Source organism: Oncorhynchus kisutch, linkage group LG25 (genome assembly GCF_002021735.2).
Source record: "Oncorhynchus kisutch isolate 150728-3 linkage group LG25, Okis_V2, whole genome shotgun sequence".
Classification (NCBI taxonomy): Eukaryota; Metazoa; Chordata; class Actinopteri; order Salmoniformes; family Salmonidae; genus Oncorhynchus; species Oncorhynchus kisutch.
Genome location: NC_034198.2, coordinates 25,299,165 through 25,314,672, shown reverse-complemented (window position 1 = coordinate 25,314,672; position 15,508 = coordinate 25,299,165). Strand labels below are relative to the sequence as shown.

At 43.8% G+C, this 15,508-nt stretch overlaps 1 protein-coding gene across 7 annotated transcripts in view; it reads left to right on the top strand.

Moving 5' to 3' along the window:
* tanc2b (tetratricopeptide repeat, ankyrin repeat and coiled-coil containing 2b) overlaps positions 1 to 15,508 on the top strand; it is a 213,023-nt gene that overhangs the window by 114,688 nt on the left and 82,827 nt on the right. For all 7 annotated transcript variants that reach the window (XM_031805234.1, XM_031805232.1, XM_031805237.1 and 4 more), the window contains one exon: positions 4,096 to 4,275. In XM_031805234.1, the coding sequence (XP_031661094.1) occupies positions 4,096 to 4,275 (180 nt within the window). The remainder of the gene's footprint in view (positions 1 to 4,095; positions 4,276 to 15,508) is intronic.

The following is a 15,508-nucleotide window of genomic DNA, read 5'->3' as shown; positions in this document are numbered from 1 at the left end:
ATTGTGTTAATGATGAATGACTGGTTGATTTCCAGTTTTGAAGTATGTTTTTACAAGATGATTGACAAGAAAAGTGTCGTCTAACCCATTGGGTATCTCACTGCACCTTCTTATGCCATGTCTTGAAATATGCAGACAGACGGATTAAAAATAAATGTATCCTAAAGGAGACTTGTAGGATTGTGTCACCCCAATCAGAATCTTATTAGAACCCATTAAATTATAGTTTGTTGTCATTAGTTTGAGTACAATACAACAACATTAATGACAAAATGTTATATGATCGGAAACACTGACGTCTTTGAGGATAAACACCGACGTCTTTGAGGATAACACAGTGCCACCGACGCGGCCCGCTACCAAGGACTGTGGGCTCTCCTTCTCCGTGGCCGACGTGAGTAAGACATTTAAGCGTGTTAACTCTCACTAAGCCTGCCAACCCAAACTGCATCCACAGCCCCACATGCTTCAAGATGTCCACCATTCTTCTTGTACCCAAGAAAGCAAAGGTAACTGAACTAAATGACTGTCGCCCCATAGCACTCACTTCTGTCATCATGAAGTGCTTTGAGAGACCAGTCAAGGATCATATCACCTCTACCTTACCTGACACCCTAGACCCATTTCAATTTGCTTACCACCCCAATAGATCCACAGACAATGTAATCGCCATCACACTGCATACTGTCCTATCCCATCTGGACAAGAGGAATACCTATGTAAGAATGCGGTTCATTGACTACAGCTCAGCATTCAACACCATAGCACCCTCCAAGCTCATCATTAAGCTTGAGGCCCTGGGTCTGAACCCCGCCCTGTGCAACTGGGTCCTGGACTTCCTGACAGGCCGCCCCCAGGTGGGAAGGTAGGAAACAACCCCTCCACTTCATTGATCCTCAACACTGGGGCCCCACAAGAATGCGTGCTCAGCCCCCTCCTGTACTCCGTTCACCCATGACTGCGTGGCCGCGCACACCTTCAACTCAATCATCAAGTTTGCAGCCGACACAATGGTAGTAGGCCTGATTACCAACAATGACGAGACAGCCTATAGGGAGGAGGTGAGGGCGTGGGAGTGTGGTGCCAGGAAAATAACCTCTCATCCAACGTCAACAAAACAAAGGAGCTTATCGTGGACTTCAGGAAACAGCAGAGGGAGCACCCCCATCCACATCAACGGGACCACAGTGGAGAAGGTGGAAAGCTTCATGTTCCTCAGCGTACACATCACTGATGATCTGAAATGGTCCACCCACACAAACATTGTGGTGAAGAAGGCGCAACAGCACCTCTTCAACCTCAGGAGGCTGAAGAAATTTGGCTTGGCACCTGAAACCCTCACAAACCTTTACAGATGCACAATTGAGAGCATCCTGTCGGGCTGTATAACCTCCTGGTACGGCAACCGCACTGCAGGGATCTCCAGAGGGTGGTGCAGTCTGCCCAACGCATCACCGGGCGGCATACTACCTGCCCTCCAGGACACCTACAGCACCTGATGTCACAAGAAGGACAAAAAGATCATCAAGGACAACAACCACCCGAGCCACTGCCTGTTCACCCTGCTATCATCCAGAAGGCGAGGGTAGTAAAATCCTATAGAATAGGTTCCAAAATCTGATAGGATATTCTATAGGATGTGTGTTGAAAGGGTGTCTTGAGTAATTTACACAAATCATGTGTTAAATGTGACAGCACTTTGATTGTGTTAAAAGTAACACGTTATCCCTAGCTAGACACACAGATGTGTGAAAAATAACACAGCGTGTTGTTTTTTACACATCTGTTCTAAGTGTGTATTCATGGCAGTATGGTCAATCAGAAATTCCATGCTTCATTTTTAATCTTCTTAGACATGACTAACCCAAGGAAATACTGGTAACTGGGTTATTCCCCATCACTTCACCCATCCTCTGTGCATTCTGCGTACTTCCGGGCTCATATTTACAAGGTATCCAAGACTGTAAGTGCTGATCTAGGATCACTTTTGCTTTTCAGATCATGAAAAATAAGATATAAAATGTATTTATATAGCCCTTTGTACATCAGCTGATATCTCAAAGTGCTGTACAGAAACCCAGCCTAAAACCCCAAACAGCAAGCAATGCAGGTGTAGAAGCACGGTGGCTAGGAAAAACTCCCTAGAAAGGCCAAAACCTAGGAAGAAACCTAGAGAGGAACCAGGCTATGTGGGGTGGCCAGTCCTCTTCTGGCTGTGCTGGGTGGAGATTATAACAGAACATGGCCAAGATGTTCAAATGTTCATAAATGACCAGCATGGTCAAATAATAATAATCACAGGCAGAACAGTTGAAACTGGAGCAGCAGCACGGCCAGGTGGACTGGGGACAGCAAGGAGTCATCATGTCAGGTAGTCCTGAGGCATGGTCCTAGGGCTCAGGTCCTCTGAGAGAGAAAAAGAAAGAGAGAAAGAGAGAATTAGAGAGAGCATACTTAAATTCACATAGGACACCGGATAGGACAGGAGAAGTAACTCCAGATATAACAAGCTGACCCTAGCCCCCCGACACATAAACTACTGCACCATAAATACTGGAGGCTGAGACAGGAGGGGTCAGGAGACACTGTGGCCCCATCCGAGGACACCCCCGGACAGGGCCAAACAGGAAGGATATAACCCCACCCACTTTGCCAAAGCACAGCCCCCACACCACTAGAGGGATATCTTCAACCACCAACTTACCATCCTGAGACAAGGCCGAGTATAGCCCACAAAGATCTCCGCCACGGCACAACCCAAGGGGGGGCACCAACCCAGACAGGAAGATCACATCAGTGACTCAACCCACTCAAGTGACGCACCCCTCCTAGGGACGGTATGAAAGAGCCCTAGTAAGCCAGTGACTCAGCCACTGTAATAGGGTTAGAGGCAGAGAATCCCAGTGGAAAGAGGGGAACCGGCCAGGCAGAGGCAGCAAGGGCGGTTCGTTGCTCCAGAGCCTTTCCGTTCACCTTCACACTCCTGGGACAGACTACACTCAATCATATGACCCACTGAAGAGATGAGTCTTCAGTAAAGACTTAAAGGTTGAGACCGAGTTTGCGTCTCTCACATGGGTAGGCAGACCATTCCATAAAAATGGAGCTCTATAGGAGAAAGCCATGCCTCCAGCTGTTTGCTTAGAAATTCTAGGGACAATTAGGAGGCCTGCGTCTTGTGACCGTAGCATACGTGTAGGTATGTACGGCAGGACCAAATCAGAGAGATAGGTAGGAGCAAGCCCATATAATGCTTTGTAGGTTAGCAGTAAAACCTTGAAATCAGCCCTTGACAGCCCTTTTTTTACAGTTAGTCTATATTCTGCATTTCAGTCTGAATTTATAAATCTGGACAAAATAAAGACATCCTTTCTTTTAGTAGAGTATATCTGATCGACATTAAAGAAACATGGTTAAAGAATATGTGGGATTGAACCTGCATTTTTCAGATATGCAGCCAGATCATTAACCCTCTGCGTCAATGTTCCCACAACCTGAAGAAGTGTGTGAGGAACTTTTAAAGAACATAATGCATTTGTTCTGGTAATGTTGTTGTATCAGCACGACTGGACAGTTTTTGTGTTATGAGAACATTTTCTGCAACCTAACAAATGTTCTAGGAACGTTCACAGAACCAATTTAGTTTGCTGGGAAAACATTACTGATACATTGTGATATTACGTTACCTTGAAACCTAATAAAAACCTTTGGGGAATGTTCAGCGAACATTCCAAGGATAGTTAATTTAAAACATAAAAAAAGGTATTTAAAACTTTGTTTTTAATGTTTTTGGGATGTTATCATCCTAATGTTAGATAAAACCTTAATTGGAATCTTGTCTAATGTTCTGGGAATGTTCCCGGTTTGCTAAGTATCTACAATGCCACTAGAAGCACATGTATAATTCCTTATAAGTTATGCATAATGCAATACAATGCACAACAAATACGCTAATAACTGTTCTGAAACATCTATGACTACACTCACAATACTGTAAATGTTGTAATGCCAGACGTTAAATGAAATAGCTAGTATATGCGTGGAACATTAATGTTATTGTCTTGTTACCGCTGACTTTTCTGCTTCCTCCTGCAGGTGGTAGTATAGACAGTGACTGTGCCTTTGAGGGCGACTATGCCCTTCCGCCTCTCTCTATGACCGAGGGCATGCAGCACATCCGCATCATGGAGGGCGTTTCACGCTCCCTGCCCTCCTCCCCACTGCTCACACACCAGACCATCAGTGTCCGGCTGCAGCCCATCAAGAAGCTCACAGGTAATGGTCACAGAAATATACACAACACCTCCACAGAAGAAATCCTGTAGGTCAAACTGTGTTGTTGTCTGCTCCTTTGGGCATTCGGTTAATAACCAATCGCCCAATGTCACTCATTCGTGTTGGAATGTCGTGTGGGGGAATACAGTCAGTTACATGATGGTAACTGGGAAGTTGGATGCTTACGTCAGTGTTCACTGATGCCGGTCCACACAAGTCATTGTGAACTCAATAAATGATTAACTACAGCCCTCCCAGGTCAAGGCCCACTAATAATCACTCCAGGCTTACCTAATAGCTAGGCTGGGATTCCAGGAATGGCAGATATGAGCTGTGGTTGTCTATCTTCCTATCCTGCTCGTCTCTGACGACCCCTGCCAAAGGGCTACCCTGCCGCTACCCCAGGGAGGCAGGGTAGCCTAGTGGTTAGAGCATTGGACTAGTAACCGAAAGGTTGCAAGTTCAAATCCCCGAGCTGACAAGGTACCAAATCTGTCGTTCTGCCCCTGAACAGGCAGTTAACCCACTGTTCCTAGGCCGTCATTGAAAATAAGAATTTGTTCTTAACTGACTTGCCTAGTAAAATAAAGGTAAAATAAAATTTTAAAAAATTAAAAACTCACCACTAACTGATCATTTCCTGTCACAGTCATCTCGGAAATCAGCTTCACTCCCAATCTCTCTCTCGCTCTCCTTAGTCTCTCTCTTTCTCCTCTCTCGCTCTCTCTCTTTCTCCTCAGTCTCACTCTCTTTTTCCTCGCTCTCTTTCTCCTCAGTCTCTCTCTTTCGCTCTTTTGCTCGCTCTCTCCTCAGTTATCTCTCTCCCACTCTCTCTCTTCAGTCTATCTCTCAGTAACTTGATCATTGAAAGCTACAGTCATTGCACTGTAATGGGCTACTGTGGCTGGGCAGTGCAGGCTTGAATTGAATGAGAAAAATTAGTTTTATTCCTTAAGTGTCTACAGAGTGAAAGGGATCGGGTGTGAAACGCATTGTCCAACATTCACCACTAGGGTGCGGTTTACCACTCTCATCCTCGTGATTTAGCCTAGTTGTATCATTAACCCTCTCCTACAGTGCCTTCAGAATGTATTTACACTGAGTTTTTCCCCGTTTTGTTGTGTTACAGCCTGAATTTACAATGGATTATCGCTGGCTTTCACACAATACTTCACACAACACAATCAAACTGATATTATGTTTTCAGAATGTCAACCAATTAATAAAAAAAGAAAAGCTGAAATGTCTTGAGTCAATAAGTATTTAACCCATTTGTTATGGTAAGGAGCCTAAATAAGTTCAGGACTAAAAATGTGTTTACAAGTCACATAATAAGTTGCATGGACTTACTCTGTGTGCAATAATAGTGTTTGACATGATACATGATACACATACAATTATCTGTAAGGTACCTCAGTCGAGTAGGGAATTTTAAACACAGATTCAACCACAAAGTCCAGATTCAGCCAAGCAAAGAAGGACACCTATTGGTAGATGAAAACAAAAAATAAATAAACAGACATTGAATATCCTTTTGTTTCAATATAACCAGTCAATACAAAGATACAGGTGTCCTTTCTAACTCAGTTGCCAGAGAGGAAGGAAACCGCTCAGGGATGTCACCATGAGGCCAAACGTGACTTTAAAACAGTTACAGAGTTTAATGGCTGTGATAGGAGAAAATTGAGGAAAGATTAGCAACTTAGTTAGGTCACAATACTAACCTAATTGACAGACTGAAAAGAAGGAAGCCTGTACAGAAAACAAATATTCCAAAACATGCATCCTGATTGTAACAAGGCACTAAAAAAGACTGAAAAAAAATATGACAGCAATTAACGTTTTGTCCTGAATTCAATGTGTTATGTTTGGGGCAAGTCCAATACAACACATTACTGAGTACCACTCTTTTTCAAGGATAGTGGTGGCTGCATCATTTTATAGGTATGCTTGTAATCGTTAAAGACAGGGAAGTTTTTCAGAATAAAAAATAAACGGAATGGAGTTAAGAACAGGTTCGAAATCCTAGAGGAACACCTGGTTCAGTCTGCTTTCCACCAGACACTGGTAGAGGATAACGCCTTTCAGCAGGACAATAACCTAAAACACAAGGCCAAATCTACACTGGAGTTGCTTACCAAGAAGACAGTGAAGTTTTCTGAGTAACCAAGTTAGTTTTGACTTCTGCTTGAAAATCTATGGCAAGATCTGAAAATGGTTGTCTAGCAATGATCAACAAGAATATTTTAATGGGCAAATGGGCATATGTTGCACAATCCAGGTGTGGAAAGCTCTTAGAGACTTACCCAGAAAGACTCACAGCTGTAATCGCTTCCAAAGGTGATTCGACCATGCATTGACTCAGGGGTGTGAATACTTATATAAATGAGATGTTTCTGTATTTAATTTTCAATAAATTTGCTAACATTTCGACAAACATGTTTTCACTTTGTCATTATGGGGTATTGTGTGTAGTTGGTGAGAAAATGTTCAATTCAATTCAGGCAGTAACACAACAAAATGTGGAATAAGTCAAGGGGTATGAATACTTTCTGAAGGCACTGTATATGCTGCTGTGTGTTTGTACACCATACAGAATTATTTATTTCTCTAAACTGGGCTTTTTAAAAGCCCTGTTATCTTAACCGGGGGTGCTGCTTCCTACTGCTGGAAGAGCAGGCTTTCTGTTGTTGGTGACAGGAGCCAGGAGAGTTTGGGTCGGATCGGATGGAATGGGGCCTGAAAATTACATCTCATAGCGAGCCAATCTCTTTCTCTGTCTCTCTCCGTCTCTTTCTCAGTCTCTCTCTCTCTCTCTCTCTCTCTCTCTCTCTCTCTCTCTCTCTCTCTCTCTCTCTCTGTCTCTCTCTCTCTCTGTCTCTTAACTCCACACTGCTTACAGCCCCCTTTGTCTGTTTAATCCACTTTTCTTCCCTCTCTCCTTTCCTCTTTCGTGTCTGTAGAACATTCAGCCTAATTTACTAACACTTTCATCTGCGCGAATCAAAAGGAATTCTGGGAGTTTCATTGTGCTTGCTGTTATCTTGATGACTGTTGTCGTAGAGAGGAGCGTTGTTGTTTTAAGAATAACTTGATGAATAACACAGAAATGGCTCTCGTTCTCTCTTTGTTATGCAAGTCCTTATTTCACAGTTTGGTTGTGAACACTGTGACTGTGTATACATGCACAGTCATTCAATTAATGATTTACAATTTGCCTTGTTAATGCAATATAATCATAATTATAATTTGCCTTGTTAATGCAATATAATCATAATTTGCCTGGTTAATGTATGCCAGTTAGATGCTGATAGTGATGCAGATGCAGTTGCTGCTGTGGTGTATTTTGGGAGGTAACATGGGAATAAGAGATCCTCATTACGTTTAATTTGATACTCCGCTGTGTGCTAACTCTGCTGCATTGCTACTTTCATGCGTTTTATTTTACCTCTGCACAATGAGTCCAACTGCATCAGCATGCTGCATGTGTGCCAGTGCAAAGATGTACCACCTCTGGAGTGTAGCTTACGCACCTGTTCGTGTGTTTTGCAAAATAGAAATAAATAGTCTTTCTCTGCCTTTTAATCTGCCTCGAAGTCAGATGTGGGTGTCCATAGCCACAACACCAGATTGGGCATGGTCCCGAGCACCCCAGCCTTCTTCCCACTCTTTAATTAATCCAACCCAGTGCCACTCCTTTACACCGCCTGCCAGTGCCAAGTTACAATATGGGCATCTGAGGCTCAGGCTTCATCCCAAATGGGACCCTATTCCCTTTATAGTGCAATACTTTCGAACAGGGTTCGTAGTGCACTATACAGGCAATAGGGTGCCATTTGGGATGCATATCAAAGCCTCTCCACCTCCCAGCACCCAGCAGGGACCAGCAGGCTTCAGCAGCAGGCACAATCAGAGCAGGTCTTCAGCCTGGCTGGATGCACCTTGATCCCCTCATGGAGGGCCTCCCTTTCTCCTTTTCTCCCCAGCTCTCACCAGTCTTACCCAGCCCTCCCCTGCACACCAAGTATTCCCCAGCTCTCACCTAGTCCTCATTTGCTTTCCCCCGCGCTCCCCCTTCCCTTTCTTTCCCTCCCCAGACCTCCCCTGCTATCCCCAGCCCTCAGCAGCAGCATCCTCCCCCTTCTCCTCCTCAGCCCTACCACCAGCCCTCCTGCTCTGCCTTGATTGGCCTCAGGGAGCTGGGAGCTGGTAGGGAGCTGGCAGGCAGTAGAGCTGTTTTATTGGCTTATTCAACCTCACTGTTCCAGATAGAATGACAATGCTCTGAAAGCAGTGCTGACCTTTTTAGGAAATCAATGAGTTTCTGATTTAATCTCTTCTCCTCACTCTGCTCTCTCTGCCTGCGTGGAGGTTTCACCCAGGGGGTCCCAGCTGCTCTGAACCCAACCTGTGAAATGGATTGGAGAGGCAGGCAGGAGGGCGGGAGCTGCCAGAGGGTGCCTAAGGCTATACCCCATTACAGAGCCTGCGGTATCATGGTCTGCATCCCAAATGCCACCCTATTCCCTATGGGCCCTGGTAAAAAGTAGTGCGCTATAAAGGGAATAGGGTGTCATTCGGAAGGCAACCATGGTGCCACAATTCCTCCGGCTGGTGTGGAAATGTCACACTGCCTTTGGTCCAGAGGATCACAAGAGCAGCCTGTTCTCTCTGGTGGTGGGTTCTGAACACTGGGCAGCAGACAGCAACATCCTGACCTGTGTGTTCTCTCTGGTGGTGGGTTCTGAACACTGGGCAGCAGACAGAAACATCCTGACCTGTGTGTTCTCTCTGGTGGTGGGTTCTGAACACTGGGCAGCAGACAGCAACATCCTGACCAGTCTGTTCTCTCTGGTGGTGGGTTCTGAACACTGGGCAGCAGACAGCAACATACTGACCTGTCTGTTCTCTCTGGTGGTGGGTTCTGAACACTGGGCAGCAGACAGCAACATCCTGACCTGTGTGTTCTCTCTGGGGGTGGGTTCTGAACACTGGGCAGCAGACAGCAACATCCATTAACTATAGCGGATTAGAGTCGTGACTTGTCTGTTTGGGCTTCAAACACTCAGCATTGATTCCATTCCACTGCTATGCTATTGTGTTCTTGGATCTCTCCCACCACTGCTGCTAGTCCACTGTGATGTGCGTCTGGGTTTAGTCTGGAATGGCTGAGGAGTTGATACACATGAAATGGAATGGATATGAAATGGATAACACATGCAGTACACATGAAATGGATAACACATGCAGTACACATGAAATGGATAACACATGCAGTACACATGAAATGGATAACACATGCAGTACACATGAAATGGATAACACATGCAGTACACATGAAATGGATAACACATGCAGTACACATGAAATGGATAACACATGCAGTACACATGAAATGGATAACACATGCAGTACACATGAAATGGATAGCACATGCAGTACACATGAAATGGATAACACTTGCAGTACACATGAAATGGATAACACATGCAGTACACATGAAATGGATAACACTTGCAGTACACATGAAATGGATAACACTTGCAGTACACATGAAATGGATAACACATGCAATACACATGAAATGGATAACACTTACAATACCCATTAAATGGATAACACTTGCAGTACACATGACATGGATAACACATGCAGTACACATGAAATGGATAACACATGCAGTACACATGAAATGGATAACACATGCAGTACACATGAAATGGATAACACATGCAATACACATGAAATGGATAACACTTACAATACCCATTAAATGGATAACACTTGCAGTACACATGACATGGATAACACATGCAATACACATGAAATGGATAACACTTGCAATACACATGACATGGATAACACATGCAGTACACATGAAATGGATAACACTTGCAATACACATGAAATGGATAACACATGCAGTACACATGAAATGGATAACACTTGCAATACACATGAAATGCCCAAGAAGATGTGCTCATATCCTACTGAGTTTTCTGGCTTAAATTAGTGTAGTGCAGTTGTCCAGGAGACCTTTTTAACAATAGTCGATACACACGCTCAGTGATATATTAGTCTGGTTTATGACTTGTAATCACTGACTGACAGTTTGTTGGTTAAAAACTGGAGTGTCTGTCTGGCTGTTTGTTGGTTAATATGCTGAAGTGTCTGTCTGGCTGTTTGTTGGTTAATAAGCTGAAGTGTCTGTCTGGCTGTTTGTTGGTTAATAAGTAATAATGGCACCTGAGAAGAAGGCAGACATTTTACATGTTCCCAACCGATTGTGTTTTTTAGTTTGTTTATTTGCATTTTTTGTAACTTGTTTTTTTAACTTATATTGTACATAATTTTGCCAGTACCATCTCTTATGACCGAAAATAACTTCTGGACGTTAGGACTTCAATTACTCACCATGGACTGGCAGAATCCTTTTTATCCATTAGCGAGTCTGACGAGCCTGATGCGAACGACATACTGCTTTCTCGGGAACAGAGTTGTGGCTGAACGAAGATACCATAAACATACAGGTGATTGGTTATACTCTGGACCTGCAGGATAGAACAGCGACGTCTGGTAAGACATGGGGCGGCGGGCTATGTATTTTTGTAAATAACAGCTGGTGCAAGATATCTAAGGAAGTCTCAAGCTATTGCTCGCCTGAGGTAGAGTATCTCATGATAAGCTGTAGACCACACTATCTACCTAGAGAGTTTTCATCTGTATTTTTCGTAGCTGTTTCCATACCACCACAGTCAGAGGCTGGCATTAAGACAGCATTGAATGAGCTGTATTCTGCCATAAGCGACCAAAAAAACGTTCAACCAGAAGTGGTGCTCCTAGTAGCCGGGGACTTTAATGCAGGGAAACTTAAATCCGTTTTACCAAATTTCTGTTAAATGTGCAACCAGAGGGGGAAAAAACTCTGGACCACCTTTACTCCACACACAGAGCTCTCCCTCGCCCTCCATTTGGCAAATCTGACCAAAATTATATTCTCCTGATTCCTGCTAACAAGCAAAAATCAAAGCAGGAAGCACCAGTGACTAGATCAATAAAAACGTGACCAGATGAAGCAGATGCTAAGCTACAGGACTGTTTTGCTAGCACAGACTGGAATATGTCCCGGGATTCCTCCGATGGCATTGAGGAGTACACCACATCAGATTCATCAATATGTGCATCGATGACGTCGTCCCCACAGTGACTGTACGTACATACCCCAACCAAAAGCCAGGCAACATCCGCACTGAGCTGCCACTTTCAAGGAGCCGGCCTTTAACCCAGGAAGCTTATAAGAAATCCCACTATGCCCTCCGCCGAACCATCAAACAGGCAAAGCGTCAATACAGGACTAAGATCCAATCGTACTACATCGGCTCTGACGCACGTCGGGTGTGGCAGGGCTTGCAAACCATTACTGACTATAAAGGGAAGCACAGCCGAGAGCTGCCCAGTGACACGATCCTACCAGATGAGCTAAACTACTTCAATGCTCGCTTCGAGGCAAATGGCACTGGAACATGCATGAGAGCACCAGCTGTTCCGGAAGACTGTGTGATCACGCTCTCCGCAGCCAATGGGAGTAAGACCTTTAAACAGGTCAACATTCACAAGGTCGCTGGGCCAGACGGATTACCAGGATGTGTACTGCGAGCATGCAGACAAAAGGAACACCTATGTGAGAATGCTATTCATTGACTAGAGCTCAGCATTCAACACCATAGTGCCCTCAAAGCTCATCAATAAGCTAAGGACCCTGGGACTACACACCTCCCTCTGCACCTGGATCCTGAACTTCCTGATGGGCCAACCCCAGGTGGTAAGGGTAGGTAACAACATGTCCGCCACACTGATCCTCAACGCAGGGGCCCCTCAGGGTTGCGTGCTCAGCCCCCACCTGTACTCCCTGTTCACTCATGACTGCACGGCCAGGCACGACACCAACACCATCATTAAGTTTGCCAATGACACAACAGTGGTAGGCTGCAGTGGAGCAGGTTGAGAGCTTCAAGTTCCTTGGTGTCCACATCATCAACAAACTAACATGGTCCAAGCACACCAAGACAGTCGTGAAGAGGGCATGACAAAACCTAGTCCCCCTCAGGAGACTGAAAAGATCTGGCATGGGTCCTCAGATCCTCAAAAGTGTCTACAGCTGCAACATCGAGAGCATGACTGGTTGCATCACTGCCTGGTATGGCAACTGCCAAGCCTCCGACAGCAAGGCACTACAGGGGGTAGTTCGAACGGCCCAGTACATCACTGGGGCCAAGCTCCCTGCCATCCATGACCTCTATACCAGGCGGTGTCAGAGGAAGGCTGTAAAAATTGCCAAAGACTCCAGCCACCCTAGTAATTGACTGCTACCACACTGCTACCACATGGCAAGCGGTACCGGAGCGCCAAGTCTAGGTCCAAGAGGCTTCAAAACAGCTTCTACCCCCAATCCATAAGGCTCCTGAACACCTAATCAAATGGCTACCCAGACTCTTTGCATTGTCCTCCCTCTTCTACACCGCTGCTACTCTCTGTTGTTATCATCTATGCATAGTCACTTTAATAACTCTACCTACATGTACATATTACCTCAACTAACCGGTGCCCCCACACTCTGACTCTGCACCAGTACGCCACTGTATACAGTCTCGCTATTTTTATTTTACTGCTGCTCTTTAATTATTTGTTACTTTTATTTCTTATTCTTATCCGTATTTATTTATTATTATTATTATTTAAAAAATGTAAACTGCATTATTGGTTAGGGCCTCGTAAGTAAGCTTTTCACTGTAAGGTTTACACCTATTTTATTCGGCTTATGTGACTAATACAATTTGATTTGAAGTGTCTGTCTGGCTGTTTGTTGGTTAATAAGCTGAAGTGTCTGTCTGTCTCTACTGAGATGTTGGTTGCATCCCAAATGGCACCCTATTTCCTATAGTGCTCTGGTCTAAAGTAATGCACTTGGTAGGGAATAGGTTTCCAATTTGGGATGCACTGTAGAGCCACAACAAGCTGATTACTCGACTGTGAAACGTTTAAAGGCATTATTTCAACATCTCTCTTTTTGCATCTGACTGCTTCCCCCTAATTTAGAACAGCTAGAGATCAAAACGATTAGTGTTGATTACCGTTTCCTTTTTACTTTAACATGGATTTCCACGTAAGATGGAACATTTGTGCATTTGCCCTTCAAACCTCACTGCTCTCCCACCCTCACTGCAATTATAATGCTATTATTAGTGTATCTGAATTCCATTGTCTGTTCTACTCATTCTGCCTCCACTGTATTGTATTGCATTGCAGTTTTACGTTTAAAGATATATTATTGTACAGGAGTGGGTTTCAGCTTTGGGAAATCCACCCATGCTGTACATTGAGCCCAGTGTAGAAGTGTGTGGTAAGGTAAAGCATGTGTTAAATTACTGTATTGTGCTGTACTGCAGGCCTAGCTTGGGCCTAGGAGTGTTGGAAAAATATAATCATCTCTGTGTGGCTAATGCTGAGATGAAGACTGACATTTATACATTTCAATCTCCTCCTCCTCTCCAAATCTCTTTACACACTCGGCTCAGCTCCCAGGGCCCATACTTCTCCAATAGCGGAGGTGCATAAAGATGCACTTACCCCCATGCGCTTACCACAAATTCCTTGTTTTGCTTAGTTCGCCGTATTGTACATTGCGCTCCATTACTCTTTTTTTGTATGGTCATTAGCAGAGTACACACAATCCGAATTTTAGCTTCAAGATGCCGGCAATTTTAAAACCCCAAAAAGTAGATTGTACTGATTTATTGGCACATTGAACCATACGTGCGCCATAGTTTAAAACCTCAGTGGATAGTGCTAAAATAATAACGTCAGATCTGAATTCTGCCATCTTTATGCATGTTTATGCACAATCTGCGTGTCCCACTATAACCCTTCCCCCCCTCCCCTCTGTCCCGGACACGTACAGTCATTTGTTCCGTCAAATGGAAATATGACATTTTCAGATCCTCTGACCTTTCACAGTTGTAAAAAAATGCAGAAAAGGCTAAATGATTGAGAAGGTAATTGAAAAGGAAAAATATAATGTCATAACAACCAGTGGACCTGAACGCATCAATACTGACTGAGGAAATGAGTGCATGCGTCTGGATTTGGCACCTTCATCCCTATATAGTGCAATACTTTTATTTTAAACTATACGGCTTTGATTAATAGTATTGCTTCATAAAAGGTGCCAAGTCAGACACACTTGGTGGTTATCGTTTAGCAGATATCAATCTAATAAACCTGTGGTTTTCAGATCATGCCATCCACCGAGTCTACTTCAGTAAGCTCAAAGGGTAGGTCAATACTGGCTCCTAAGTAAGCACTTCACGGTAGGGTCTATGTTGTATTTGGAGCATGTGACAAATATATATTTTTTGTGATTTTGATTTGTTTGTCTTTTGGAATACCAAAATATAAATGACTGGAAGATGGAAGTCTATTGAGGTGCAGATAGACTATGCATAGCAAACAAACTGACTTTATATTTTTTATTCGTAGACAAGGGATCTTTTATTGGCCACTAGATTACCAAGAAAACTCGGTGGTTGTAAATAGATGAGCAAGTCATTGTCTGCTAGTCGTATTCCAGATTTAGCTGGGACCAGCTAGATATAATAGGTCTATGAGTTTTACAGATGATAAATTAGCCTGCTTAGCTAAATGTTTTGGTCTGCTAGTTGGTCTTTATGTTTAAGACAGTTTGTCTTATGTTGAAGATGTCTTATGTTTAAGATGAAACTTGAACATTCTTAAGTAGCACCGCTGGCCCTTCGATATACACAGAGAGCTAACATGAATAATATGCATGTCAATCTCTCCTGGCTCAAAGTGGAGGAAAGTTTGACTTCATCACTACTTGTATTTGTGAGAGGTATTGACATGTTGAAAGCACCGAGCTGTCTGTTTAATCGACTAGCACACAGCTCAGACACCCATGCATACACCACAAGACATACCACCAGAGGTCTCGTCACAGTCCCCAAGTCCAGAACAAACTATGGGAGGTGCACAGTAAAACATAGAGCCACGACTACATGGAACTCTATTTCACATCAAGTAACTCATGTAAGCAGTATAATTAATTCTTATTTTTTTAAAGATAAAATGCACCTCATGGTTTTGTCTAAACAGGTATTTAAAGTTTGAGCCAGTTCACCGTGTTATAATTTATCTAGTAACATAGTAGCACTGTCTA